The sequence below is a fragment of the Globicephala melas genome, chromosome 21, assembly GCF_963455315.2.
Source record: "Globicephala melas chromosome 21, mGloMel1.2, whole genome shotgun sequence".
NCBI lineage: Eukaryota > Metazoa > Chordata > Mammalia > Artiodactyla > Delphinidae > Globicephala > Globicephala melas.
The window spans coordinates 72,002-99,816 of NC_083334.1; the positions used below are offsets into that span (position 1 = coordinate 72,002).

A 27,815-nucleotide genomic window follows, 5' to 3' on the forward strand; every position below is an offset into this window, starting at 1 on the left:
AAACGACCCTCAGATCCCGAGATCTGAAACTGCAGCGGTTTCGAAGAAGTCGGAGGCCTGGGCGCGGCCACCAGCCGTGCCGTCCGAGGACCCGGGGCGGCGGGGCGACCGTGCAGGTGCCGGCCCAGCGGCCTCGGCGCTCGTTCGCGGGCGCCAGATGGAAGCCAAGGGCGAAACCCAAGCGCCGCTACGGCACAGGGGGCGGGCGGCCCGGGGGCGGCCGCCCGTGCGCCAGCCCGGAAGGTCGCCGGCCGGCCGGGACGAGGAAGCGCTGGCGACCTGGGCGTGGAGACCCGCCACCTTCCGGCCACGCGGCGGCCCCGCCTCCTCTGCCGACTTCCTTCCCGGGCGGGACGGCGGGACAGTGGCGGCGGCGGCGGCGGGGACGGGCGCCGGCCTGCAGGTCGCGGGCGGGGAGCGGAGGGGCGGCCGGGGCAGCGGGCGGCCGCGGGGACGCCCCCTCCCTGTCCAACGTGCTGCCGGGGAAGCGGCGCGGGGCCGGCGGCGCTTGGTCAGCCTGGCGGGGCGCGCGGCGGCCTCCGGGGCTTCCGAGAGGAGCTGCCACGTGGGCGGCGGGGCCGGTGGCTGCGTCCCGGGGTTGGCCTCGAGGGGCGGGAGGAGCGTGGCTTGCGGCCGGGCCGGTGACCAGCCGTGTCTCCCTGGGTCCGTTCTGCAGCGGGGCTGCAGGGCACCAGTGAGCGCTAATCCTAAGCCGGTAGTAAGTTCCCTTCCCTCCGCTCTCCTTCCTCGCTCTCCTTCCTCGCCTGGCCTCCTGCCTAGTCAGCACCCCTCCGGGCCCCCAGCAGCGGTTTTGGATGCTGCCCCTTAAACCGCGTGGTAAACCAGTTCCGTCCAGCGTCGCTTCGCGTTAAGAGGGTTTACAGGACCCTTAGGATCGGGGAAGCGTACCTTACCTAGTGGGTAACCAGGTTCCCAGCAGGCACCGACGTGCTGCACGGTCGCGTCAGCTTCACAGCGAGGTCCCGAAGCCCAGCTGTTGGGAAAGCCTCCCCATCCTCAGCCCTTGACATTAAAAATGAGACTTTTCCCTGAGAGCCACCGGGTTTCTGCGTTGCCCTCCTTCCTTGCCCTTGGTTCCTCTCCCTTGAAAGGATCCCCCCACCCGCTTACTGGAAGCTTTAGGTCCCTTCAGGGCTCTCTTCCTGTTGGAGAGACCGCTTGTGCCTGCCCGGGAGTAGAGCGCAGTGTTACCGAAATCTTGCCTTACTCACGACACTTGGCAGTCTTCATCGTTTCTCCTCTTTTGGTTCAGTACTCACAGTGGATAACGTCTGTCCCACCTGGGGAACCTAAGCGAAAGGGAAGGCACACATGACTATCACAGTTGGGACAGCTCCAAATGGAATCCAACTGGCATGGAGAATAATCCGGTGTGGTTTAGGGAGAGTTGCTTATATTCTCTGAGCCTGTCTCTAAGAGGGATGTTAGTTACCTTTAGCTCAGAACGAGGCTTCAGTGAGATAATGTGTATAACCTTCGGTGTCTGAACTATATTAGATGATCAATAGTTGTTCTCCTCTCCCTTGCCCTCTTTTGCTGGCTCCATGTGATAAGGGAGAGAGGTAAAGGATGCCAGTGATATGTAGGGCAGGCATGTGTAGTAACCGGCAAAAAAATCCTATGAGAAAGCAGTAAATAGGTGTAATATCTGGGGATGCGCAGCCATACAAGCCGAATCCAAACTTCCGAAATAGTAACTTCATTTCTTATTTTTTTTTTTTCTGAAGACCAGAGACCGTCTGGGGTTCACGTGCTGTGATTTCTGATTGATAAATGTAAATTGAAATTGTCTGAGTTTGGAGATCCAAAGTTGAAATGTGCTTTGGGTTGAACTGGAAAGCAGATTGACCAAAATGTGTTTGCCCACTGCTATTTTGTCGTGTTTTTCTTCTAGACCCAGCATGAGTGAATTTCCCTGTAAAAAACGTGATGACTATTTGGAATGGCCCGAGTATTTCATGGCAGTGGCCTTCTTATCGGCACAGAGGAGCAAAGATCCAAACTCCCAGGTAAGTGAGTTGTTTTTTTTGTTTTGTTTTGTTTTTTTTTTTGGCGGTACGCGGGCCTCTCACTGTTGTGGCCTCTCCCGTTGCGGAGCACAGGCTCCGGACGTGCAGGCTCAGCGGCCATGGCTCACGGGCCCAGCCGCTCCGCGGCATGTGGGATCTTCCCGGACCGGGGCACAAACCCGTGTCCCCTGCATCGGCAGGCGGACTCTCAACCACTGCGCCACCAGGGAGGCCCGGTAAGTGAGTTTTACAGGAGAATGTTTGGACACTCACAGACACGGAGGTACCTACAAGTGAGCAAATTACAAGAGGAAGAGGCTCAGTGGACACCTGCCAACTTACAAAAAGCAGAGGAAATCTGCTGTCTTTTGTGCTGCATTCCTGCCTGCTTACCTCTTCCTGTGAGACAGTAAATTGTCCCATGCCATCGTTCACTGGCTCTCGTACCCCAAGGAGACAGAGCTCTTAGCCCCTCCAGAAGTAGCGTGCCCATCTTGGAGCTCTGCAGGCCTCTGGTCTCCCTTACTGCCTCTCCACTGGCAGACCAGCCACCCGAAGTCACCAAGCCTTTGGGCATGTCTTCCTGTAGGTCGGAGCCTGCATCGTGAATGCAGAAAACAAGATTGTGGGCATTGGGTACAATGGAATGCCAAATGGATGCAGCGATGACCTCTTGCCTTGGAGGAGGACAGCGGAGAGTATACTGGATACCAAATACCCTTACGGTAGGGCATGTTGTGTGTTCCATTCTGCTTGTGTCATAGCCTCGGTGAGTGCTTAAATACGGTAGATGGTCAGAAAGCCTCATCTTCCTTTTCAGTTGTTACCGACAGCTGGAAAGAAAAAAATTCCTATTGAAGTACCCCAATTTCCCCTAAGTGCCAAAGGGAGCCAAGAAGTGGAGGCGTGGTAGTGGTCACACAGCCTGGCCCTGGGGCCAGGGCTCTCTCATGGGCCTCGCGTGTTTCACTGGCGGTGGGCTTCCCTGCAGAGTGCCACAGCCCCCGGGGGAGGTGGCCCTGCCATTTGTTTCTTGGCTACTTGGGAGCGGGGCCAGCTAACCAAGTACTGGCCAGGGCTTTGCTCTGATGAGAAGCAGCGTGCATTTCCATCTACTGAGGAAATCTGGCTCAAGCTCGTCTCTGGGAAGCAGGACACAAGCTGTGAGCTGGACACCCGGAGAGGGATGATGCAGTCGCTTGCTCCTGTTTCCCCGGGCGCCGCATTCCCAGAGTGGCCGCTGGCCAGACCGCGAGCCAGATGCGCACGCGAGACCTTTGGCCTGGCCAACTCTGGTTTTCATCTTTAAATTAGGAGAGGATGCTTGTTATAATCTGTTGGCTATCTGAGCCCCAGGGGGACTCGCTTCAGAGATTATCTGAGAGTGACCAGCCAAGCCTCACTTTTCCTTTAACTCCCTGGAGAATATGCAACTAATGCTGTAAAGAGGCGCATTGGGCTGCATATGCTGGTTGCTGAATTTTCTTAACGTTTGGACCTGAATTTATGTCTGGAAATGAACAGACTGCCTCTGCTGGAAGTGCCGTAGATGCAGGCCATCCGAATGGGAAAGCTATGCCCTCAGGAAATAAGGGTCCGGTGTCGTGTGAGCCCTTTCTGTTTCATTGGCTCTTCCCTGCTAGGTTTTCCTCTGGAGTTTTTCTCACGAAGAGCTCCAAGTCTACATGTAGCCTAAGTTATATATTTTTACTAATGTTCCTGGGCCTTAATCATGTTAAATAAGCCCCATAAATTTCTTTCTAAGCTGCTTCAGGGCAACTGCTTCGTTTTTGAAAGAAAAAGAAAAAAAAGTGCCTGGAGGTGGAGAAGGAATTGAAGAATGAGACTGGGGAGAGCTACAAAGCACTCAGGGTTCTCAGGGACTAGAACAGTTCCGTGATTAAGGGGATTTCATCGTCGGGTTAGTCCATTTAACTCGCCCCCTTGGCAGAGAAGGAAGAGTCGGATCCCGGGGAAAAGAGGGTAGAACTGCCCTCTCAGCCTCGGCTTTATAGCCGAGTGGAGCGCGCAAAAGATGCGCCAGTGTATCTGAGAAACTCGCGGTCGCCCTGCTGTTGGTTCTGTGTGCTTCAGTGACGAGAAAGAAGGGAAATGATTCGTCCATTGTAGGCACACGCAAAGGTGCTTTTTCACAGGACAGTTCAAGGTCCCATATAAAGATGAAAGGGCTGATGAATTCAAGGTCCACAGTGATGTGTGTAAGGACCGCAGCCCGTATTCACTGAGTCAGGACAGTGGGCTGTGGGTCCCGGCGCTGAGCTTCCCTGTAGAGGAGTTCCTGGGAGGTGTCAGTCTGTGACGCTGAGGCTGGTGACAAAACGATGCCAGTGGTCTGCACGGCGTAGAGGGTCCTCACTGGTTCCAGGGCGGCTCTCCCGTAGGACCTGTGCCTCCTTCAATCACCATGAGCCCCAGGCACATTTCTGGCAGTGACCTAGAAGCCCAAGGCTTTGCAGCATATTTACCGTCCCCCGACTTCCCACTTCCAGAACGTCTCCAGTAGCTAATTGTGTTGGTTCTGAGACACTTGCCTTTTGTCCAAGTTGGAGAGTACCTTTCAGAGCTCCTTTCCAGAAGGAATTAAAAAAAAAAAAACCCACACCGGCATTTGTCCAGCTCCACTGGTTGTTTTCTATTGAATGGTTGCTGCGTTTCAGGGCACTGGTTGTCTGTGTGCATTATTTTTTCCTAACCATGTGATACCTCTAGGTTTTCAAAGCTCTTTGCCCCTTACTTATCAATTATTCATTTTACATGTAGCTGTGTTAGAATGTAGACAGTTTTCTTTCACGAGAGTAAGCCTATAATTTGATGTGCCGTAAAAGTCGGAGAACGTATTGAGTGGTTTTTAAAAGGCATTTAGTATCACTACCATCATAATACATGTAAAGATGGGCTTTAAGTCTGAATAACTATGACTGGCTGTAAAGTATCCACTCGGTCTGGTCTTTTGAAGGGATTTTGGGTCACAGAGAAGTAAATGTTTAGGTAGCCTTGGATGTAATAGAAATGTTCGCTGCTAATTGACTAAATGCAAATTCTTTTTTTCTGTTTTAAGACTTAAAGAAAATTAATTAAAAAAAATAAGTGATGGGGCTTCCCTGGTGGCACACTGGTTGAGAGTCCGCCTGCCGATGCAGGGGACACGGGTTCATGCCCCGGTCCGGGAAGATCCCACATGCCGCGGAGCGGCTGGGCCCGTGAGCCATGGCCGCTGAGCCTGCGCATCCGGAGCCTGAGCTCTGCAACGGGAGAGGCCACAACAGTGAGAGGCCCGCATACCGCAAAAAAAAAAAAAAAAAGAAGTCAAAAAAAATAAGTGATAATGTGTGGACTTGGGTGAGCGTTAACGGCGGCTGGGCTGCTGTCTCAGGGATGACTCTGTGTCCATCCCTGTAGAGGAGCTTTAGACGTTATCTAGATTCCAGACCACTGGCTTCCTAATTCTTCTGAGTATATGGGGACCCTCTTTTAAATGTCAAAAAAAACGTTCCAAGACCCCTATATAATGCTAGTTAAACTAGTAGTATCTTTTTTAAACAACTGAGGTGTAATTGACATAGAAAGTTATATTAGTCACAGGTATAGGACATGATGGTTCGTATGTATCAGCATTTGATATGTTTACAAAGCTTTTTTTCTTACCATGAAGATTTGCAAGACCTACTCTCTTAGCAACCTTCAAGTGTGCAGTACTGTATTATTATTAACTACAGTCACAATGCTGAACATCACAGGACTTCATTTTATAACTGGAAGCTTGTACCTCCCACCCACCTACCCCCTCTGGCAACCACCCATCTGGTCTGTGTATCTGTGAGCTTGTTTTTGTTTTTTAGATTCCACACAAAAGTGAGATCATACCTTTTATTAGTATCTTTTGAGTAAGAAGATCCATGATGACAAAAAGCTATTTGATATCAGTAACACTTTGCATTAATCTGAACTTTCCTGATGTTTGGAAAAAAGTGTATGTAAGTGCTAGACATATGTTTGCCAGTCTGTGGACCGTCCCTGTAGCCCTGGCAGAACCTCAGTGGTACCTTGGGGTTTGTGCCCACGGGGTCTAAGCTACCCACTTCATTCATGGATGGGAACCTGAAGGCCCAGAAACGTTAAGTAACTAATACAGTGCCACACAGGCAGGGTGACATCTTCTAATGCCGAGGCCAGCGCTCTGTGCTTCCTTGCGGGGGCGGTGGGGCACAGGAATTCGGCTTTTCTGAAGCGGGTACATGGCAGCACAGTGGGCCACCCATTTTCTTCTCGCTATGCACTTGAACAAACAGAGGTTTCGATGAAATGACCCCCCAGAGGTCGAGAGCTCAGGTGGTGGTGCCCTGCGCCTAGGATGAAGCAGGAAGCCGTTTGCCCCTGGCTTCACATTTCTCCCAAGGGGAGCTTGGGAGCTGTGTAAGTTTAAGTTTACTGGTTAACATATATAGCTTAATTCTCCTTATTAATTCTGTAAGTTTGGAAGTCATTAGTCTTGATTGACACTCTGTGGAAGGGGAGGTAAACACAGAATACGTGTAACAGAGTAGGGAGATGGTGTTTTTTCTGGGCTGTGTCTCTAGAGAGGCATTTTTAAAGGGTGTTTTTGTTCTTCCAGGCTTAGGATCAAAACTTCATTGAAACGATTTGATTATAATGTGGTATTAATATGGAAAATGAAAATTCCCCCTGCCAAGGAAACTGCCTTTTATCTCATCTTTTTCCTGAGAAATCCAAAAGATAGTATGATGTCAGTAACAGTAAGTGGCAGGAAGAAGCCAGCGTTATTATAGTGACACCTTTTCACATGAATGACAATGAAAAAAAAACTGGAAAGGAGCAGATATATCTAATTTACCTTGTAAAAAACTTTGGAAGACTTTAATTTTTATGAGGGGTGGTTGCTAACCCCAGAGCGAAGCGCTCAGCTGACACTTTGAGTTCCTTTCTCTTCGTGCGATTCATCAGTGAAGCACCTTTAATCAAAATACCAATTTTATAAAATGGAGGCGAAACACTTGTGGTAATTCAGAGATCACTCTTTCCTCAGGTTTTCATAACCAATTTTGATGACATGGTTTACAGACCAGAGTGCTGGCATAGAATCAACTTCTTTCTTCCTTGGGAGCCATTGTTAAACTTCACGTTTTTAACAGAGCTCCCACGCCCATCAAACTTGAATGCATTTTCCTGCCATGCTGGTTCCCATTGAGGAAGGGATTTGTGGGGAAGCAGGCCTCTTTGCTTGGCCTCCTCTTCCATCCCAGTCAATCAAGAAGCCAGGATTGCTTTGGCTGTTGCATCGCACTCGTGGAGGGGACCATAGTCTTGATGTCCCAAGATGGGGGTAGCCCCACACTCTGATACATCAGGCAGACATAGAGGCATGAGACTTTTTCCAGAGTCAGTTCATATTTATGCAGGAAAACTCTCACTGGTTAAGAATCTGCGCTTCCACTGCAGGGGCCGCGGGTTCGATCCCTGGTCGGGGGACTAAGAAATCCCACATGCCGTGCAGCGTGGTCAAAAAAAAAAAAAGTATAATGCTGGGAAGGAAAATGCTGGAAATGAATTAAGGCAAGAGTTCAGCGTGGCAGCTTGAAACAGTTTTGCCAGCGTGTGGCAGTGCTTCTTTAAATTTTCTATTTAAATGTAGTCTTTATTTTTCAGATTTAGCATGTTGTTAAGCATGCGTAGATGTCGTTTTAGTGATTACTTAGCCATTTACCTTTTACCCCTTTGAACACTGACATTTTCCCGACTGCCATGCATGTGATGTATTTCTTTGGCATCCAAAAGGTTAGTCTTGAGAAACTAATTTATCAGGAAGTTAGGAGGCTGATCCTTCTTAAGCTGCAACTTACTCACAACGTAAGAGCTTCTTAGTAATTAAGACCAAATTTATTCCCTCAGCCGGTTGAAATTGAATGCCCTCTGGTTTTGTTAGGCAGATTCATGGATTTGATGACTTGCTGTTTCTTTTCCTGCAGAATTCTAATTTCACTGGTGGCGACCCAACATCCCTCCCCTGCCTAGCCATCCAGTACTTGTGGCCTGACAGTGGGCCTAATTAGGGACTTTTGTACAAAATAACTAGTGTAATCAATGGAAAACCTTGGAGCAAGTTTACAGTAAAAAAATAAAGTATATTGTTTTTAGGAAAAGAGGGGCAAACTCGGGTTTCACCGTGCGGTGTTTTAGACAAACAGGGAAACACAATGGCTTATGAATGAGGCTCCCCCCAGCTTAACATAAGTGTATTTCACATTCAGGTATAAGTGTTTATAAACAGCCTTCAGAAAAGAATAAATCATGATTTTGTTCATTTATTTGATTTTTATCTATACATTTTAATCTATAAATTCAGGGCTAGTTATTTTCTAAGAGCTAGAGATTACTGTTTCACCATGAATGTCTACAAGGGATGTGTAGTAACAATGTATTGTAACTACCTGTCCTGAAGAGCAGATGTAGGAAAAGCTCAAATGCTTATCTATAGGATCAAACCTCCCCTGAAAATACACATATCGGTCTTTGTCTGTAAAAAGTCAGTTTATTTCATGGACGTTTATAATAAAACTTAAAAATCATTCAAGGTTAGTGATTTCCAAATTGATGACCAGGAAGGGGGCTGAAGTTTGTCTTTGTACAGTCTCTCTAAATAAAAGGTTTGTTGAGAGATTAATAGCGTCAACAGAATTTCAGGGCCACACTCAACCTATTTTAGGTTGTATTAAGTATGTGAGCTCATTAATTACCTGAATGATAAATATAACTTCTTTAATTCTCTATGTTGATAAGCCTTTGCTTAGAAACTCAGGGTTGCCATCATCGTGGTTCCAGGGAGCACCTGACACTCCTTGAACCTTGGAGTCTTTATTCTGTTGGTCTGTTCTGTCAGTTATGTGGGTTTTGATTGATCTATTCTGAAATTGGCCTGAATTATTAAGGTTTTGTTTTGAGTTTTTTTCATCAAGACTCTATCTTTCATAAGCTTTGTTAATACTGGTATTAAAGTAGAATATATATATATGTATATAGTTTGCTCCCAGAAATAGGCAATAAAATCTGGTTCCCAGAGATTTTTGCAACTATTTATATTGTTTATTACTTTTACTTCTTAGGACTTTTGTTTTATATTTGCGTGGTACCATACAAACCTTTAATATGCATGTTGGCTAAGAAAAGCTCCACAGTGCTTAAAATGACAATTATCAGGTTCAAGTGAGAGAATCCTAGACTGACTGTCCAGAGCCGGGGCTCCAGGGGTGGCGTATGTACATAAACCCAGGGATTGTGGGGTTGTCAGATACACGACTTGACATTCACTTCTCAGTATCTTTTTGAAATAAATGATCACTGAGGACTCCTCCAGTTCTAGAATTTTCGGGAAAAATTAAACAATATAGCTTTGATTTTATTTGATTAGGGTGCTGTTTCTCTGCTTAAGGGGTTTTAAGGGTGTTCGGGAAGCATCCTGGGGTGAAAGCTGCAGTAAACAGCTGTTGATGGCAGCGACACAGAGGGACCGTGCATCTGTGCGTGTGGACAAATTAATAGAGAGAAATAGGCTTTGTTCCCCCGCAACTCCTTCTAGTGATTCAGATCTGCTCCAGTTCTGAGATGAATATAAACCGATGGAGATGGTACACAGAGTGTAGGTTACCCCACAAACATGGATGAAAAAAGGTTGGAGGACAGCAATGAAGAAAAAGACCCCGTGCGTAAATACAAGAAAATATGTATGAAGAGAGGAGAGACACCTAGAACTCTTTGGAGACAGGAGGTTATTCTAAGACCAAATAGAAAGAAAGGACTTGAGAAATCCTTTTGTGAATCAGTCCGTGTGGTGATGTTTATTGAAACATGGATACTGGCCTGGCTTCAGGAAATCCCTTGATAAATGGAGAATATTGGTGAAAGCAAGGTGGTTGGAATGTGCCCGTCTTCTCTCTGCTCATGCCGTCTGACGCGCAGGTCCTAGCCAGTGCTTGGAGGTGTAAATTTCATCTGTGTGCTTTCAAGTGATAGATGCCATAGTAAATTTAAAAAAATATTGAATATGATAAGTGAGCATGAATTTTTAAATTCTACAATTAAAAGACTTTGTTCAAAATGCCATTAATTTTGAGTTTAGGTGGAAAAGGGAAGCAGAATTCCTCATGTCCTTTTTCCTTCTGCGAGTGAGTTATAACTTCTAACTTGAGTTAGAAATTGAAATAAATACAAATGAGTCATCTACTCATATCAGGTTGAGTTGTCTGTTGGTGAGTTCTTAAGGCGTCTCGCTTTTTAAAAATTGTAACTATATTTTATAATACATGACGTTTTTCCGAGCATGTTCACCTGTAGTTGCTCATTTACTCAGCAGATACTTACAGGGCATCCATTTTATGTATTCTGTGCCAGGCGCTCTCCAGCAGTAAACAATGTGCATGTTCTCTGTTCAGGGAGCTTGCAGACTGCCGGTGGAGCAGGTAGACATGAATGGGATAAACACATGGCATTGAATGTTTCTTTCTGAGGAAGTGACTGTTACACAGAGATCTGAAGGGTTTGATGGGCCCCCGTCAGGTAAAGATGGCGTAATGGGTGTTCGGGGATGGGAACCGCGTTCCACAGAGAGAGATGCTTGGGTGAAGGCCCTGGAGGAGGAAGGCTCTAGATCACTGTGCAGCAAGGAGAGCGTCTGGCCCAAGCCTGGCGGGTGAAGGCCGGAGTAACACGGCAAGGCTGGGGGCCCGCAGGGTCAGGAGTTTGGGGGGTGTGGGAAGTGGGTTGTTTGGGGGCAGGTGGAAACAGGGACACAGCCGGGGGCAGCTGCAGGAGGCCGGGCGAGAGGGCAGTGGGGAGGAGGTGGGGAGAGGGGCACTTGGGAGGCAGCATCATGAGGGCTGGTGGTGCGGGCTTGGGGAGGGAGAGCCGCTCCTTGCAAAGGTTCTGGTTGAGCGCCTAGGTTTGGGGGAGGGGAGGGGGGGAGATCTGGGCCTCTGGGGTTGAAGGTGTGTGTAAGAGCTCCCAGGGAGGGTGTGAGGTCGGCAGGTTGGGTGTGCGAGCGGACAGCCGAGTCAGCATGGCGTGCCAGCACTGGGTGGCATCACGGGTGTAGGCGAGGTGATGCAGGGAGAGGGTGCAGAGGCCGGGCCCTGGCCAGATCCCTTAGCGGCGGCTGGGGGAGTGGAAGGGCCCGCAGAGAAGGGCTGTGGTATCAGGAAGCACACAGGGCAGCGCTTCCAGAAGGCGGGAGGCCACGCCAGAGGCTGCCGAGAGGTCCGGGAAGGTGGGAATATGCCTGTGGGGTTTAGCACCGCGCAAGTCGTGCTGGCAGCGCAGAGGGCAGCTCCGTGGGGCGGGCCCGCTGGAAGGCAAACTGGAGCAGCTGAAGGAAGAGCGGAAGGCGAGGAAATGGGCAGGGCGGATGCAGATCCGGTTTTGAGATGTCTGGGAAGAGAGCAGAACGGCAGAGGCAGCCAGCAGGGAGGGGCCAAGGCAGAGGTGCGCGCCGTCTGTCCGAGGGGAGGGTCCGGGTGTGTTTGTCTGTCGTTACAGCACGCGTTTGCCTGCAGCTGAGGATGGTCCAGGAGGGGGAGATGGCTGAGGATGTGAGGGGGGTGGCCCCCAAGCTCATGGATCAGCAGTGAGGGGAGGACGCCAGGCGAGGGCAGAGGGGCGGTGACAGCCAACCTGCCACCTTCGGGTCATGGAGTCACAGGTGGAGACATGATCCACTGCAGCATTCCAGTGGAGGATGAGGGCGGTCACGAGCTGAAAGGGGACGGAGGCAGACGAGAGGTGGCTGTGTGGGGCAGGGAGCTGGGCCGCCCTGGAAACGTAGGACAGGGTCGCAAGTGTAGTCTCTCCTGGGAGTCCTGAGTTAGATCCGGTAAGCCCCGTCTTCTCCACCCCAGACCGGGATCCGCGCGTCACCCGAGGTGTGCCTTGCAGAGCTGGGATCGTTTAGAACACAGGTCCTGACTGCTGTTCCAGTGCCCTTCGGTCAGTCCCGGTTCACCTTTAAAAGCAGTTAACGCGAGAGGGAAGCTTTGAAGCTTGACAGTGGGTCTTTCCGTCACAACGCTGTCCAGCAGTGGTGAGTGTTCTGCTGCTATCTGTGCTTCCTCAGGACGTATTAGACGTCAAGCAATGTATGTATCGCGCGTGGACAGTGGAAAGGGAGGTGGGCTCAGCTCACACTGTCTCCACTCCCTCCTCCTTCTGACCTGGTTGTGTGTCCTTAGCACACAGGGAAGCAAAGTAATTAGAGTTCTGGGGGCTTTATCGTCAATAATGGAAACACCGCAGCCAGGAGTCTCTTTAGCCCTAAGCACTACCACTGGGGCTAAGTGGATCCCCTGGGTGCCCTGAGTTGCTGCCAGCAGCCTTAGCAAGAGGCAGTGAGGAGAAGGGGGCAGGGGAGGGAGGGAGGAAAAACGCCTGTCCTCCTGTCTGCCCAGCCGAGCAGCCCGGGAGGAGAGGTCAGGCGGCACCGACATTTACCAAGTCCATCTTCGGTGCTGTGCTCATCACAGATTTTAGTCCTGGTGGCGGGTCTCAGAGGCAGGTCTTTGTGTGTGTACAAAGATCACAATTTTTATTTTTTTTAAACTTTAATTTAATTTAATTTTTTAACATCTTTATTGGAGTATGGAACTACCATACGACCCAGCAATCCCACTACTGGGCATATACCCTGAGAAAACCATCATTCAAAAAGAGTCATGTACCACAGTGTTCATTGCAGCTCTATTTACAGTAGCCAGGACATGGAAGCAACCTAAGTGTCCATAGACAGATGGATGGATAAAGAAGATGTGGCACATATACACAATGGAATATTACTCAGCCATAAGAAGAAACGAAATTGAGTTATTTGAAGTGAGGTGGATGGACCTAGAGTCTGTCATACAGAGTGAAGTAGGTCTTTTTCTTTCAGGTTCATAGGCCAGGAGGCTGAGGCTTCACCGGATGCAAAGGGTCATTCACACTAGCAGCTGGGGGCAGGGGCAGAGTCTGAGGAGACGGCTGGGGTACATGCAGGAGGAAGCGGGGCTCTGGGGCGTCTCTGGACCAGCCCAAAGCCTTGTTCCAGGAGTGGCCTGGGCCACAGGCAGCTGAGCCTGAGGCTTCATGCAGAGCCTGGAGGATTTAACTGCCTTTTTGAATTTTTTTTACATTATTTTTATTTTATTTTTTTAACATCCTTATTAGAGTATAATTGCTTTACAATGGTGTGTTAGTTTCTGCTTTATAACAAAATGAATCAGCTATACGTATACATATATCCCCATCTCTCTTCCCTCTTGCGTCTCCCACCCTCCCTATCCCACCCCTCTAGGTGGTCACAGAGCACGGAGCTGGTCTCCCTGTGCCATGTGGCTGCTTCCCACTAGCTGTCTATTTTACATTTGGTAGCGTATATGTGTCCCTGCCGACTGCCTTTTGAGGGAGCTCATCCTCTTCAGATCCCAGATCTGGCCAGAATTCCCTTGTGCTGTCCTTTTCTTCCAGCAGAGACCTCCTCTCTGGGCACAGGTGGTAACAGAACAGACTCCAGATGTTTTCCAGGGGCAGGGCTGGGATCCTCTGCACTATCACTGCTCCTTGTTTTTATTTTCACTTACAACCTTAGACTGTAATAAGGGACGACTCTCCACTGAACTATGCGCCCCTCAATGCCAGAAGCTAGGAGGGCGCAGTTGCTTTATCTTCTCAACAGAAAAGCCACTAACTGTGCAGGGGGTGGGGTTGGCGGGGCAGTCGTATCCAGTTCTTAGCAGAGGGGTTCCCACTGTTTGGGGTGTGGCCAGGTGAGGCCCAAGTGCTGTCACCTGTCGCCTCTGCATAGGAGGGCCCTGCTCCTGGCTCCCACAGGTCTTCATCATAGCAAGACCCAGCTGGATTGGACGCCGCTGTTCTCAGAAAACACGTGCAGTTCTGACTTGGTAACAGTGGCTTCACCGGCAGAATTCTCTCTAGTTCACAAAGCGATTTTCTGCCGTGCTCGGCATTGTAACCTTGCGAGCTAGGAAGGGAAGGTACTCGTGTTCCTGTTCATCGTTGATGAGGCTGGGCTTGAACCCTGGTGCCCCGGTGCAGGCAGATGCCAGGTTTTAGCCCCCTTGGTTCTGAAAGCCATCTGTAATCCAGATACATTTTTCTGCAGGAACAATATTGCCTGCGGATTCAGCTCCCCTCTGTCTACAAACGGTGCATTTGAGCCCTTGTTTCCTGGGTTTTTGCCACACTTCCCGCCTTCCGTGGCCTTTCTTCTGCGGTGCCTGCAGCCCTGGCTCTGGTTTGTCCGTGCTTGGGCGTCTCCTGCCTGGCGGGGCATGGGCTCTGCAGGGGGGACCTGCCAGCTCCTGCAGTGCCAGCGCCCAGGCCCGTAGGTGCTCTGCCGGCAACCAAGACTTAGAACGACACGCATCTGGGAGGCGTCTACAGTTGGAAACCACTTTCCCTCCCTGCTGCAGCCCGGCGCCAAGGGATGCTCCTCCGGCGGGGGTAAGGGGGGACGGGGATGGGCAGAGCTCTGTGTGAGAAGCCGTGGGAGGGAAGTGGGCTTTGGAACATTAGCAGCTGTCAGAGAGGAAGACCGTGGCGGGGGCTCTGGGGCAGAGGCTGAGAAGCGCGGGCGGGGTCCACCAGGCCTGTGCCGCTGGGTTTGTCTCGGAGAAGTAATGTAGTTGTCCCTTCCTGAGCCGGTTCTCCCTCTCCCCTACCCACCGTAGCCTCAGATCCTTTGGCGACTCGATAGCGAGTCCAGTCACTGCCTTACCAACATGGAAACTTCATGGAGCGGAGGTGAGGCAGAGGGGTGACGTCGTTTGGGGCCAGATTGTGGCTTTGGATTGGGGGTAGCCGTGACAGTGAACACTTTGCGACCTTTGTGGGGTGCTGGGGGTGGGAGGTTGGGGAAGGGTTAAATCTGGAGGCTACTCTCCTGTTTAGTTCTTGACTTGAAGGATGGGTCCTTTGCAGGCTGGTGGTGCTAGATGAGGCCGTCAGGCCATCTTTCAATAATTAAGAAATAAGTAGTTGCAATTCCGTCCCAACTCCTGAAGCAGGGAAGCGCTTCCCTAAATGGATCCGAGGAGTGGGTGCACGCCCCACCCCTCAGCGGAAGCCTCCGTCGGGCGCCTGAGGGGCACCCAGAGCAGGGGGGCACCCGTGCTCTGAGAGAGACGGGTCCGATTCAGCCACTCTGATCCCTGTATGACGCCGGAAGTCAAAACACTTGGACCCTGATTTCAAGAAGTAATGACCAAGAGCTTTGTCATCAGAAGTGGAGTATCTTGTAAAAATTAACGTTGCGTTATTTTTTTAAATGCACAGGTCAGCCTTGAACTCGGGTACCCCGTTTTGTGTCAGTTATTAATTGCAGGCTGGAGCGTCCCACCTTTTCACGGCCCTGAGCGCACCCTTCTTGGCTCTCGAGTCCGGACCCTCCCTCTTGGCAGCAAGCTGAAGTGTCCGTGCTCAGAACGCTGGTGGCCGCCTGGCCCCGAGAACCGTCACAGCCATCAGTCAAGGGCACGGGGGCAGTCCCTAGGGACGCCGAGCACGCTTGTACAGACCGGCCTGGAGCGTGTTGGCAGAAGGCAGGGCAGGTCGGGCTAAGTTCCACAGGTGCTCTGTGTCTGGACCTCTTTCCTGCTCCTAACCCAGCTGTGTCACCAGGCTGCCCCACTTTCCAGGTCAGCCCTGGTGGAATAGCCCTCAGGCCCCAGGAAGTCATTTTCTTCAAGTAAAAATCCTGCACTACTAAAAATGAGGAATTTTAAACAACCTGGAGGCTTTCTCTAACTGGAATAGAAACATAGTTTTCCTGACCCTAAATTTTATCAGGCCCCAGTATCTCCCATCATGTCCTGGTAGCCACATGACGATCGGTTTGGGGTAAAATCGCGCTATTAAATTATTTGTGCAGCAGTTAGCAATTGTTTAGCCTTATTCTGAGGGTTTTTTTTTTAAACCTATTTAAGTAACCTTAACAATGCTGCTGTCTGAAATAGATGTTGTATCAGTCTTACATGAAACGAGATGAAAGTTAAATCTATAAAATGTTGAATCTCTTAAATCTAACCAAGGATGGAATATATCCTGTTAATTTGTCAAACTTCTAGAGAAACGCCTACATGAGACAGTAAGGATTAATCAAGCCCTAGTAAGAGGGAATTTGAAAAATACAGTTTTCTAATTATGCAGTCTCTTCTCAGCGGGCCAAGGTTAATGCAGTTCTGAATTCTGACAGTTAGTAATAGGAAAGAAAAAAAAAGACCAAAGCGTGTGAATTGTCTTATAGTTACCTGAAACAGAGGTTCTCCTTCTATCAATCAAGAACTTCATACGCGTTAATCTGGTATTTTCAGCATTTGATTCTTTTCCTTTTAAACAGTGGAGAATCGTTGAAGCTTCCTGTGTCACTTTGTGTTTAACAGATACAATGTAGTATTTGGAGATTTCTTTGGCTTATTGCTCAGCCACTGATGAGTAATTCTAGGTAAATGGAAAGTTTGTCTTCTTGTGTGTATATAACAATTCAGCTTCTTTTGAATACTTTCTAGACACTGTATCTTTGGAATACTTGGTCCTGATTCCTGCTCTGAATGTAGAAACTAGGCTTATCTCGAGGTCAGTAGCAGAGCCATCCTCCTTCGTTGGTTTTTGTACTCAGCCCTATTTGTAGTTCTTGCATTCTAGCGTTCATAAAAACGCTAGCACTCAAAAAAGATAAATGTATTCTTTAATTTAGTGCCATCAGATATCTACGGAGTGTTTCTATCATAGTGAGAAAAGTTACAGAGAAGACTCAGCCCACCCAGAGAAGAGGCCTGCAGAGAAGGTGGGAAAAATTGGGGTTAGAAATGTAGATTTCAGGGTTTTACAAGTAGATCTGTTCTCTCAGAATCTACGGATGGATGAATCCTTAAAGTCCAGGACTATGGGAGGAAAACGAAAGAGCAGGCTTGAGCCTTGGGAAACGCCCAGAAATGTGAGAGCAGCACAGGGACCCACAGAGAGGTGGTCTGGTGATGCTGAGCGGGTTAGAGCGGGGGTGTGGGGTGGTCATGCGTCAAGGGCCAGCAGAGCAGGGAGCCCAGAGACTGCAGCCGGAAAAGGACTGCGTTTAGGTAACTATGAGGCCGCCCGGCAGGGTGTGGGGATGGCCTCCTGTCGGCTCACGGAGCAGATCCGACACATCACGTCTCTCCCCAGCTACGCACCACACGTTGGGGGCTTGGAATTAGCCCTGCAGGAGTATTTCCACCACAGAGATGGGCAGAGGCTATAAATTAGGGCTTAGTTTTTTGTTTGTGTGTTTATAGTAGTTGGTTGTATGCGTGTAGTAGCACGTTACAGAGGCCAACAGGTTTCCACAGACTGGTATTTCTTAAGCTTTTTACACGGCGACGCAGCAAACATAGTTTCCACCCGAAACAGTTTTCAGGAACCTCCTTAACCTTTTGCCTCGTGGGTGCATTCTGACCTCTCGCCTTCTCTTTCCACCTGTTCCCTTAAAAAGGAGGAAAAAATGCTGTTTATAACTCACTAAACTGATTTCAGGACGTACAGCTGAGAAAACCTTGTTTTACAGAAAACTAGAGGTTCTATGTGCATCATAACGCCAAGAGGTGATTATTTTAAAAATAGAGTAGCAGTTGTAGGTAAGACAGTTTCATCTCGAAAGGAAGAAGAAAAGAGACGCAAAGTGCTGAAAAGGCAGCGTCTTCAGAATGGGGGCTAAGTGTATATGTATAAAGAAGAAGAAATGGGGCCGCGGGAGCCTGCACCACAGGAGACGCCTGGTGAGGGGCTGCCGAGAGCAGGGCCCAGCCCTTGGCGGCAACAGAAGAGAAGCCTCATGTTTTGTTGCGACAGCCTGTCTTGGAGAAGGTCAGCTGTTCTAGAGGTTGAGGGAAGGAAACTGGACACATGGGGAAAAGCTAAAAACCGGATTCCCTTGGGATGGTACAAACTGCTTTTATTTAGTTAGTTGGAGCCACTGTTATTCCTGCAAACCAAAGAGCACAGCTTTAAGTGGCAAGACTGGGCCTTGAACCCTGGGCTGACTCCCGTAGCAAAGCTGTTTTTCCAGACTTGCCTGAGAGGACGCGAATACAGGGAAGGACGCTCGGCCTTGCGGTCAGGCCAGCCAGGGCCCCGGAGCAAGCCCGTCGCAGGCAGGCCCTGCTGCTGGGCGCTCCTTGGGCCTGGAGCAAGCCCGTCGCAGGCAGGCCCTGCTGCTGGGCGCTCCTTGGGCCTGGAGCAAGCCCGTCGCAGGCAGGCCCTGCTGCTGGGCGCTCCTTGGGCCTGGAGCAAGCCCGTCGCAGGCAGGCCCTGCTGCTGGGCGCTCCTTGGGCCTGGAGCAAGCCCGTCGCAGGCAGGCCCTGCTGCTGGGCGCTCCTTGGGCCTGGAGCAAGCCCGTCGCAGGCAGGCCCTGCTGCTGGGCGCTCCTTGGGCCTGGAGCAAGCCCGTCGCAGGCAGGCCCTGCTGCTGGGCGCTCCTTGGGCCTGGAACGGCCTCCTCCAGGCGGTTACCTGTTAAGTGACCAGTGGAGATGCCAGGCCAGGTGAATGAATCCCCAGCCTCCGCCCTGACTGGCCCACGTTAAACAAGCCGAATGGACAGTCGTCAGTCACGTTGGTCTGCCCAGGGGACAGTCTGGGGCCCGAGGCCTGTCTGCCTGGTGCCGCCTGGGCGGATCAGCCCCAGAGAGAAACACAGGGCGGTCTTGGAGGGTCAGGGCCGCAGAGACTGGAGGCCGTGGTGCCGAGAGGCCAGGCCAGAAACGCACAGCCTTTCAGACTTGAGGATCTGGACCCACAGCGCAGGGGGTCACGAGGTGGGAGGGGCCCGGCTCAGTGTCAGGGGCTTCGCGGGCCAGGGGTTCCTCCCCTCGACCCTCAGGTGCAGGCTCGGGAAGCAGGTGCCCGGTGGCTGGGGGGGGTGTTCGCCACGTCTGAGTTTGGGGTGTGCGGTGGTGAACGAGGGCAGCGAGGTGTGGAGGGGACGCCTGAGTTTCGCTCTTGTCTTTGTCTGCTTTTGAACGTGTGGGATTGTGGGTTGTGACCTGTTCCCTTTACAGAGCGTCACGTGCGCCTGGCACTCAGCTGCTCTAAATGCCCGGGAGACCTCTTGTTTCTCTAACAAGAAGCTTTGTGTTTTCCGTCCTGTGATCTTGTGGTTAAGAGAAAGGAAGTCTGTTTATAGTCCAGCGTGTTATTTCTATGAACCACCCTTTACACAGGGGCGTCGGATGCTGCACGCGAGAACCTGTTTCATCTGATAGTTTTCGTTAATGAATCCAGACATAGTATATTTTGCCCCAGGCTGCCTCGGATGAATTAGAGGAAGACACTTGTAGTCAATGTGACAATTTTTAGAGATTCATAAGAGGACGGTGTCATAGAGTTTCCTAACGGATTCAGAAACTCTGGTCCTGAATATTAATACCAGCACCATCAAAAAATAGTTATCAGGTGGGAAAGCATATTTTTGATATTTGAATTCAAGAGGACTTTCTGTATTTCCCCACGTTGCCATCAAGAATTGGAATCTGAATTTCCTCCTTTATTCACTCAGTAAATATTTAACACCCGTATGTTCACGGCATAGCATTAGGCTCAGGGAGCTACACAGAACCTAGAAGCCTGGGCTGTGTCCTCAGGGGGGAAATAAAAGCAACAAGTTCCTCTAATTGTTTCTACACTGAGCAGTGTTGATACCAGCTTGGGAACATCTCGGTCACCAGGGAAGGGAATGGGGCCGGGGGGCCCCTCCGAGGCCAGTGCCCTGACAGCCCTGAGGGTCCCCCACCCCTTGGGGTTTACGGGACAAGGTCTCAAGGAGCCAGGCTCGGGTCTGTCTGCAGCCAGTGAGGATTGTTCTCTGATGGGCTGTGATGTGATTAAGCACGGCTGTTTTTTTTCCCTTTAGATTTTCTTAACAATGCCAGAGACTGTTCATTTCTACACACAACTAAATCGTGGTGTCCGTAGGCTAAGGTGAGCACTCGCCAGGATCTCCTGAGAAGGCTGCAGCTCGGCTTTCTGCCTGCAGGATTGCAGAGCTGCTGCAGGACTCACAGGGACACTTGCAACGTCCCCTGAAGACGGGAGGCCTGGGAGGACGGTGGACCGGGGTCTGTATCCTGTCTGAGCCAGAGTGGGCCCCCAGTAAAGTTTATTGACTGAGCGAGGACATTCGAGCTAAAGTGTGCAAGAGCCATGAGTTTAGGCCACTCTTCTTTTAAGGCCTTGTCGACTAAAAGAAAAACGCAGAGTGTAAGAGCCGGGAGTTGAGTTTTATTCAGGGTCTTGCTGAGGACCAGAGCCAGGAGACAGCCTCTCAGAGACCCTCTGAGAGACAGCTCTGAAGACGTAGCGAGGGAGGTCCATATATATACGGTCTCGGCTAAGGGGCTTGTGCGGTCAGCATACAGCATAACCAGTCACAAGGAAGAGATATCTCAGTTGATGAATTTAGTGCTTTCCTAAGTATGGGAAGATGCAAGAATCTGGGTTCATAAAAAGGTTTTCTTGGAATTGATCCCTAGTTTTTCCTGAATTGTGGATCTAACTAAGGGCCTGTCGTGCCTGTTTTCCCAAAGCACAGAGTGCGTCCTCCCGTTCTTTGCCCTGAATTCCTTTCAGGGCGCACGGTAGGTCAGCGGTGCCGTGGCTGATGACTTGTCTTGTAGAACTGGGTGGTGGGCAAGAGTCTTTGCTTTACAGCCTCAGTGCTCCTGGACGAAGGTGCTCAGGGTAGGAGGGTGATAAGTTGGAGACAGAGGGGGAGACCTTCGAAGGCCCCCATGTTTATAATTAGAAGTTTTGTATGATTTGGACCAGGGCCAGATGGTAATTCATTCAGTAAACATTTATCTAGCACTCATGTGCCTAGAGTGTGTTAGGGCCCCTGCAGATGTGAGAGGGTTCTACACGGCAGTGTTTTCTAAACGTGTCTGCAGCTTAGAATCATGAGGGAGAATCTCTGAAAAATTCCAAAGCCTAGGCCACACCCCAGACCATCACGGTCTCCAGGTGGGGGACACAGACATGGCGGTTTCCTCCTTGGGGGGTTCCACCAGGCAGACAAGTCTGCGAATCACCACCACAAGGAGAACAGTTTTAGAGAACGCACCCAGAAAAGTAAGTAATGATATTAGAAGTCAACACAGCAGCTCACAAAGCAGGTCGGGGGTTCTGGAGTAGATCCGAGAGGCGAATACTACAAGCCCCCTCAAAGGAGCACCTGTGGATTGGGTGGTGGGAACACCTAGCCTGGCAGCCTGGGAAGATGGGTGGGCGTCAGCAGGTGCGGGACAGGAGAGGAGGGAGCCTCCCCAACCTTGAACCCAGGCAAGGCTGGGGATGACCTTGGATCACCATTTGGGGATCACTGACCAGTCTGGCAAGAACTTGACTTTCCACGGCCATTAAGTGGATGGATGGTTTTCGTAGGGAAGACAAACCGCTGGTTATCCGATGGCATTTTTCTTTGGTGTGTGTGGGCTGAGGGCCATGAGGTGCAGCAGATCCCTGGGGACAGAAATGCTCAGCTTCACTTCCTGATTGTCTTGCTCTCAGAGTTGCCCTTTGCCCGCTAGTGGCCCTGGCGAACATCCCTGCGTGTGCGTTACCAGCACACAAGTGAGCCGTTTTATGCTGGTGGTTCCGTCCCCGCCTTGTGGGTCTTGGGGAGCGGTGAGCCATCGCTCTGCTTGGGGTGGATGGGGACAATTGACCTTGGCCCCTCCTGGCTGCTGTAGGTGCTAACAGACCCAGGGCTGCTGCGGTCCACGCTGCTCATCGCCAACCTGTCAGACCACGTGGCCTGCATTTCTCAGTACTTCCCGTCTCTAATCAGTTTTTTAAAAATTGAGCCTGTTATCTGTGTTATTTCATAGGGGCAAACGGAATGCCTCAACACTCTTAGCGAATTCTTCATGAGCTTGCAATCTAAGTTTTTCTTTCTTTCTCCTTCAAACCCACAGTGTGCCACGCCGAGCTGAATGCCATTATGAACAAAAACTCAGCAGATGTGAAAGGCTGTACCATGTATGTCGCCTTGTTCCCGTGTAATGAATGTGCTAAGCTCATCATCCAGGCAGGTAGGACCCGGGCCGTTCCCATTTGTCACATTTGCATTGCTGCCTGCTCACTGCAGATGTGTTTGATCTTAAATCGCTATTGTTTAGATCTAAATTAACTGCACTATCAGCTTTGCAAGATATTTCCTGTGTTTTGTTTTTGAATGGTGCCAGGTATTCTAAGACTAATTGCATCCTCTGTGATTCTTAGCATGTTTTTAATTTAGTTTGCAACTTCCCAAACTGCAAGCTGCTAAAAAACACCACCAGCATTGCATGTACGTACTGTCAATTTACTGTTCTCTGACATATTGTGCATAGATTAGGGGGGAGGGAGAGAAGTGAACTTCTGTCAGAAACAAGGTCAGCTGGGAGTCTGTAAATGAAATTTTAATTTGTGTCTAATATATGGGAGATATATGAGGACCTAAACATCTCTTTGCATATAAATGTCATAAGACTCAAATGGTACAACTTGAAGTTTTTCTTACATTACTGTTACCATAAATCTGCACCATTGTGTTCGGAATATTTCACCTTTTTCAAACTGTCGCATCTAAGATTCATCTACACTTTATCTCCATAAAGCTCTCAGCTTGAGATTTAAAGACTTACCACGTTAGCCAGATGTGTGCTTTAACGGGGCTGTGTATCCCGAGCCCTGGATCTCTGAGCAGAAGCGGTCTGGTGGAATCAGGATCAAAGATCTCAGTTAAGGAGTCTCGTGGTCTCCCTCCCTGGGGGTGTACGACCCTTCGCGAGTTTTCCTCGCCATCCTTAGCACAGCGGCGGCGGCAGGTGCATGGGAAGAGCAGCCTCCTGTGGTCCCTTTTTTTTTTTTTTTGGCGGTACGCGGGCCTCTCACTGTTGTGGCCTCTCCCGTTGCGGAGCACAGGCTCCGGACACGCAGGCTCAGCAGCCATGGCTCACGGGCCCAGCCGCTCCGCGGCATGTGGGATCTTCCCAGACCGGGGCACGAACCCGTGTCCCCTGCATCGGCAGGCGGACTCTCAACCACTGCGCCACCAGGGAAGCCCCTGTGGTCCCTTCTGAGGCTTGTGGAGGAGCGAGTGATTGTCAAGTGCCCTCCATATTCTTGGCCCTCAAGTTAGAACTGCCTGGTGAGACAGGGGTAGGAAACAGATCTGCCCTCTGTCAAGCTGGCTTGAACTGGTCTGCAGAGCCATTCCTGGCAGCACGGTGGTCCTCATCTCTGATTCTGCCCGTGTTCTCCACCACCCCCGTTAGCCTCTTGAGTTAGGAGTCGTTGCCTTGCGAATAAAGAATATTTGATTGCCTGCAGTAAAGAAAATTTGTTAATCGGATCAAGGCTTGACTATTTGACATGTTTTCACTTTGCATTTATTTTAAAAAAATCCATAAAGACTGGAGGGCAGATTAAGTAGAATCCATGTGCTGCTGTATTTGAGAGCAGCAGATGCATATTTCAGTCACTGGACATTGTGTGCTCGCACCCTCAGGAAAGTTGATGAATCAGACTCCTCCAGGGCTTCCGTCCGCATGCCTCTTGTTGTATCTCTATGTGCACATAATGACGTTTCTTTCATTGTTGCCTTTTAAGGGATAAAAGAAGTTATTTTCATGTCTGATAAATACCACGACAGCAATGAGACAAGAGCCGCGAGGCTCATGTTGGAAATGGCCGGGGTTTCCTTCAGGTGAGTGGGAGACGTGTGGAGGAGAAGGCGCTGGAAGGCCTGATGAAGAAAACACACTTGACCTTGTCTGATGTTTAATTTCTATGTGGGATGCCTGACCTCCACACTTGGAAGCATCTTTTTATTTATGTTATTTATTTTAAAAATTTATTTCTTAATTGAAGTATAGTTGATTTACAATGTTGTGCTAATTTCTGCCGTACGGCAAAGTGATTCAGTTATATATATGTATACATTCTTTTCCATTATGGTTTATCACAGGATACTGAATATAGTTCCCTGTACTCTACAGTAGGACCTTGTTGTTTATGCATCCTGTATATAAAAGCTCACATCTGCTGACCCCAACCTCACACTCCGTCCCTCCCCCAACCCCTCCCCCTTGGCAACCACAAGTCTGTTCTCTATGTCCACGAGTCTGTTTCTGTTTCCTAGATAGGTTCATTTGTATCATATTCTAGGTTACACGTATAAGTGATATCATATGGTATTTCTCTTTCTGACTTACTTCACTTCGTTTGATAATCTCTCGTTGCATCCATGTTGCTGCAAATGGCGTTATTTCATTCTTTTTCATGGTTGAGTAATATTCCATTGTGTGTGTGTGTACACACACACGCACACGCGCACACACACACACACACACAACATCTTTCTTATCCATTCATCTGTCGATGGACGTTCAGGTTGTTTCCATGTCTTGGCTATTGTGAATAGTGCTGCTGTGAATATAGGGGTGCAGGTATCTTTTTTGGATTAGAGCTTTGTCTGGATATAGGAAGCATCTTTTTAAATATGGTGGGCTAAGGCTCTAAAGATTATTCTAAGGGTAGATTTTATGGGCAGTGACAGAAGTAACTGCAGACGATCTGTAATGACTACACTTTACTGTTAGTAGATTTCCAGGGCTTGAACTAATTATTCTGATAGTGAGAAATTTTAAAATTCACAAGTTTTATAATATTAACATTAAATCTTTTTGCAGATGTAACAACTCTGGCATAAAATATTTAAGGTGAAAATAACCTGCCAGGTTGGAACACTGGGAATTCTCTTTACAGTCGTAGTTTAAACCGAGATTTTAAGTCATTGATATTTATATGCTTTACCTTTGGTAGGCGCAGATTGGGAGGTATGTGTTACTCACAAGTCAGTTCAACCACCTTTGGTTTCTGGTAGAAACTTCTTTTAGACTGAAAACTTTTGAAGAAGTTCCTTTATAGTCTTTGTGTCAGCAGTTGGGGTCCTTGTAATTGGTAACGTACCTAACCTTTTGGGTTACTCATTAGGGATATAGGTTATACGTAATGAATCTCTTGCACTATTGTGCCTTCTGAGACACAATTTATTTACATAATAATTAGATATTTACTGTATACTGATTTTTTTTAAGGAATATGTTTAGTCTCCATGTATGTTCTTTTCACCTGCTTGAGAAGGTATATTAATGAGTAAAAAATATCATGGGTTTATTTTACTTCTGCATTTATAGAACATGGTTTTAAAAATGACTCCACTAGAGCTGGTTGTTTCGTATTGAGAGCAAAAGAAAATTTGCTCTTTTTTTTTGCTTTAGAGCAATTCCAAGTTGGCTGCAAACATTTCCTAGACAATAAGATAAATCTGGTGGGGAAACTAGTCATTGGATGTCATGTCATGCAGCTAACTTGTTAGAAATCCTCTGACTTCCCGATAATTCATGAACTCAGCTAGCTGACGAACACACAAACCAAGCCGCCCCATGCATCTTTTTTTGTCTTAGTCTTTTCCGGTCCGTGCTTCTCTCGGTATGGTGCACTGTAATTGGCTCCTATAGAGACAAAATATCAAGCGAATACCGGGAATTTTTTTTCCTCCCCGCAGAAAATGTAGGTTAAGCCAAAGTAAACAAATGGCTCTAACTACTCACTAGATAATATCTCTATATGTTTTGTTTCTTACCTTTAGGAAATTCACACCAAAGTGCAGCCAGATTGTCATTGACTTTGATTCAATTAACAGCAGACCGAGTCAGAAGCTCCAGTGACTTACATCTCATTAAGTCTCCAGAAGATCGGATTATCCTCTTCTGAGAAGCTGCTAATGCCTTTCATCTTAAAGTTACACATAACTTTTTAATAGCCGGGACGGCAAAAGTCGAAGTGTGAAGAATGTAAAAGCTCAAATCTTCCTGACTCGCGCTCCTGTCACGTGGAATCTGCATGTGTTGAAACTGTCGATTCAGGGTGTAAAATAAAGGAGCTGTGGGTGCGCACGGGGCTGGAGCGGGCATCTCCCCTCCTGTCTCCTGGTTCGCTGGGACGCTGGTGGCTGCGCAGAAGGGCGTCAGCCGTGCGTCGTCCACTGCGTTTCACAGCCGCTCTTCAACGCCACGTGTGCTGGGAGGACAAATAACTGTGGCTGTGTGCCTGCCGGGATGAGCAGACACGCTGATCTGAACATCGGGCCCGAATGAAGCAGCGCATGTAATGCCCTTGGGGGAAGGAAAGGAGCCGCAAGACAGTAGCATTTAAGTGTTTGCTTTTGAGAGTTGAGGGGGCCCCCAGCCGCCCAGCCACCCGCCCAAAAGTCCTGGACGGGGTGCGCCTTCGTCCCGGCAGATGATGAGCGCAAGTGAGCGGGCGTTCTTTCCCCGCTCTGCTGTCCTGCCTCCCACAGGGCGGTGCCGCGGTGTGCCTCTGCATGGTGGGGACTTCTGTTGTTCGTGCTTCTTATTCTGGCTTTGTGGGTGACACAGAGCTCTTACATTAGTTTATTTGAGTAATGAGTCGTGCCCGGGGAAGGCAGCCCGTCGCCCTGCGTCGCCCGCAGGTCCACACCCTGCCCGGGGGCGGAGCCCCGCACCGCTGCTGCACGTGCCAGCACGGTTCATTCCCAGGGCTGCTGTCTCCCGTCCTGTAAGTGAAATGAACGTGAGGAGGTGTCAGTTCCGTCCAGATCTCCTGGTGACAGGAGCTCACTTGCGCTCCTGGTGCCCTGCCTTCACTGACACACATCTCACCTTCCTAATCACTTCGATTTGGGGGATGGGTAGCAGTGCACCTTGTCTTTAATCTCATTTCATTTTTATTAAATGTGCTCAGTACCTTCGTGGAGAAAACGGTTTCTTTAGTGTAAAGATCGTGACCGTTTAAAGTGCTCTTACATCTTTATGAGTGTTTATTTTGTCTCTGAGGTTTTGGATTCCATATTCTGGGGCATGTCATTTCTGTGTTGTCTGTGAAGCACACTTGCACATGTTTTAATGCTCAGAGAACAGTCTGAGGCACGGATGCCATGTGCCTTCCCCAGGGCTGAAGGGCGATGCGTCTCTATGGACCAGATTGGAGGTGTCCGGGAAGGCTCTCTTCCCTCTCTCCATCGTGCCCTGCTCCTGTCTCAGGTGTGGCCATCTGATCTGACAGGTCATCTCCACCACCCAGTAGGTCCCAGGCCTCCTCCCTCCCATAATCCTCCAGTCTCCAGTGCTGGCTTATCTGCTGCTTTCCTACCGTATTCTTTCTCTAAATCTCCTTTTCTCGCCTCAAATTTTTTCTCTCTTATCTCCTCCAAACCCCCTGCCCTCTGCTCTAAAATGCATAAAACAAAAACAAAAGGTATATAGAAGCAAGAAATCAGTAAAGATACCTAAAGGTAGAAAATATGTTAGACTTTTGTGTTGCTGTGAATGAGTTGTGAGCCCTTCTAGCAAGGAGTGTGTCATTGTTCATGTCACATTCGTAAATACGTCTAGGGGCTAGTGCCCTGTACAGTCAGCCCTCTGTGTTTACGGATTTCTGCATCTGCGGATTCAACCAACCTCACATCGAAAATGTTCAGAAAAAAGTTCCAGAAAGTTCCAAAAAGCAAAACTCGGGTTTGCCGTGCTCCTCACAGGCAGATACTGCGTGTTTTACGTATTGGAGGTCGGTTGCAGCCCTTCTTGAAGCAAGTCTCTCAGCGCCATTTTTTCAGCAGCATCTGCACACTTCATGTCTCTGCGTCACATTTTGATAA

General features: G+C 49.4%; 1 protein-coding gene across 4 annotated transcripts; it reads left to right on the forward strand.

Annotated features, from left to right (window-relative positions):
* On the forward strand, positions 1-27,815 carry DCTD (dCMP deaminase). Of its 4 annotated transcripts, none has more exons than XM_030829827.3 (6): positions 1-116; positions 1,916-2,030; positions 2,620-2,755; positions 22,045-22,161; positions 23,723-23,819; positions 25,767-27,815. In XM_030829827.3, exons 2-6 carry the CDS (start codon positions 1,923-1,925, stop codon positions 25,843-25,845), a joined length of 537 nt encoding a protein of 178 aa, XP_030685687.1. In that variant the 5' UTR covers positions 1-116; positions 1,916-1,922; the 3' UTR covers positions 25,846-27,815. The 4 variants fall into 4 exon arrangements, with proteins under 4 accessions (XP_030685687.1, XP_030685699.1, XP_030685679.1 ...); XM_030829839.3 differs by lacking the exon at positions 1-116 and adding an exon at positions 354-403; XM_030829819.3 differs by lacking the exon at positions 1-116 and adding an exon at positions 578-718.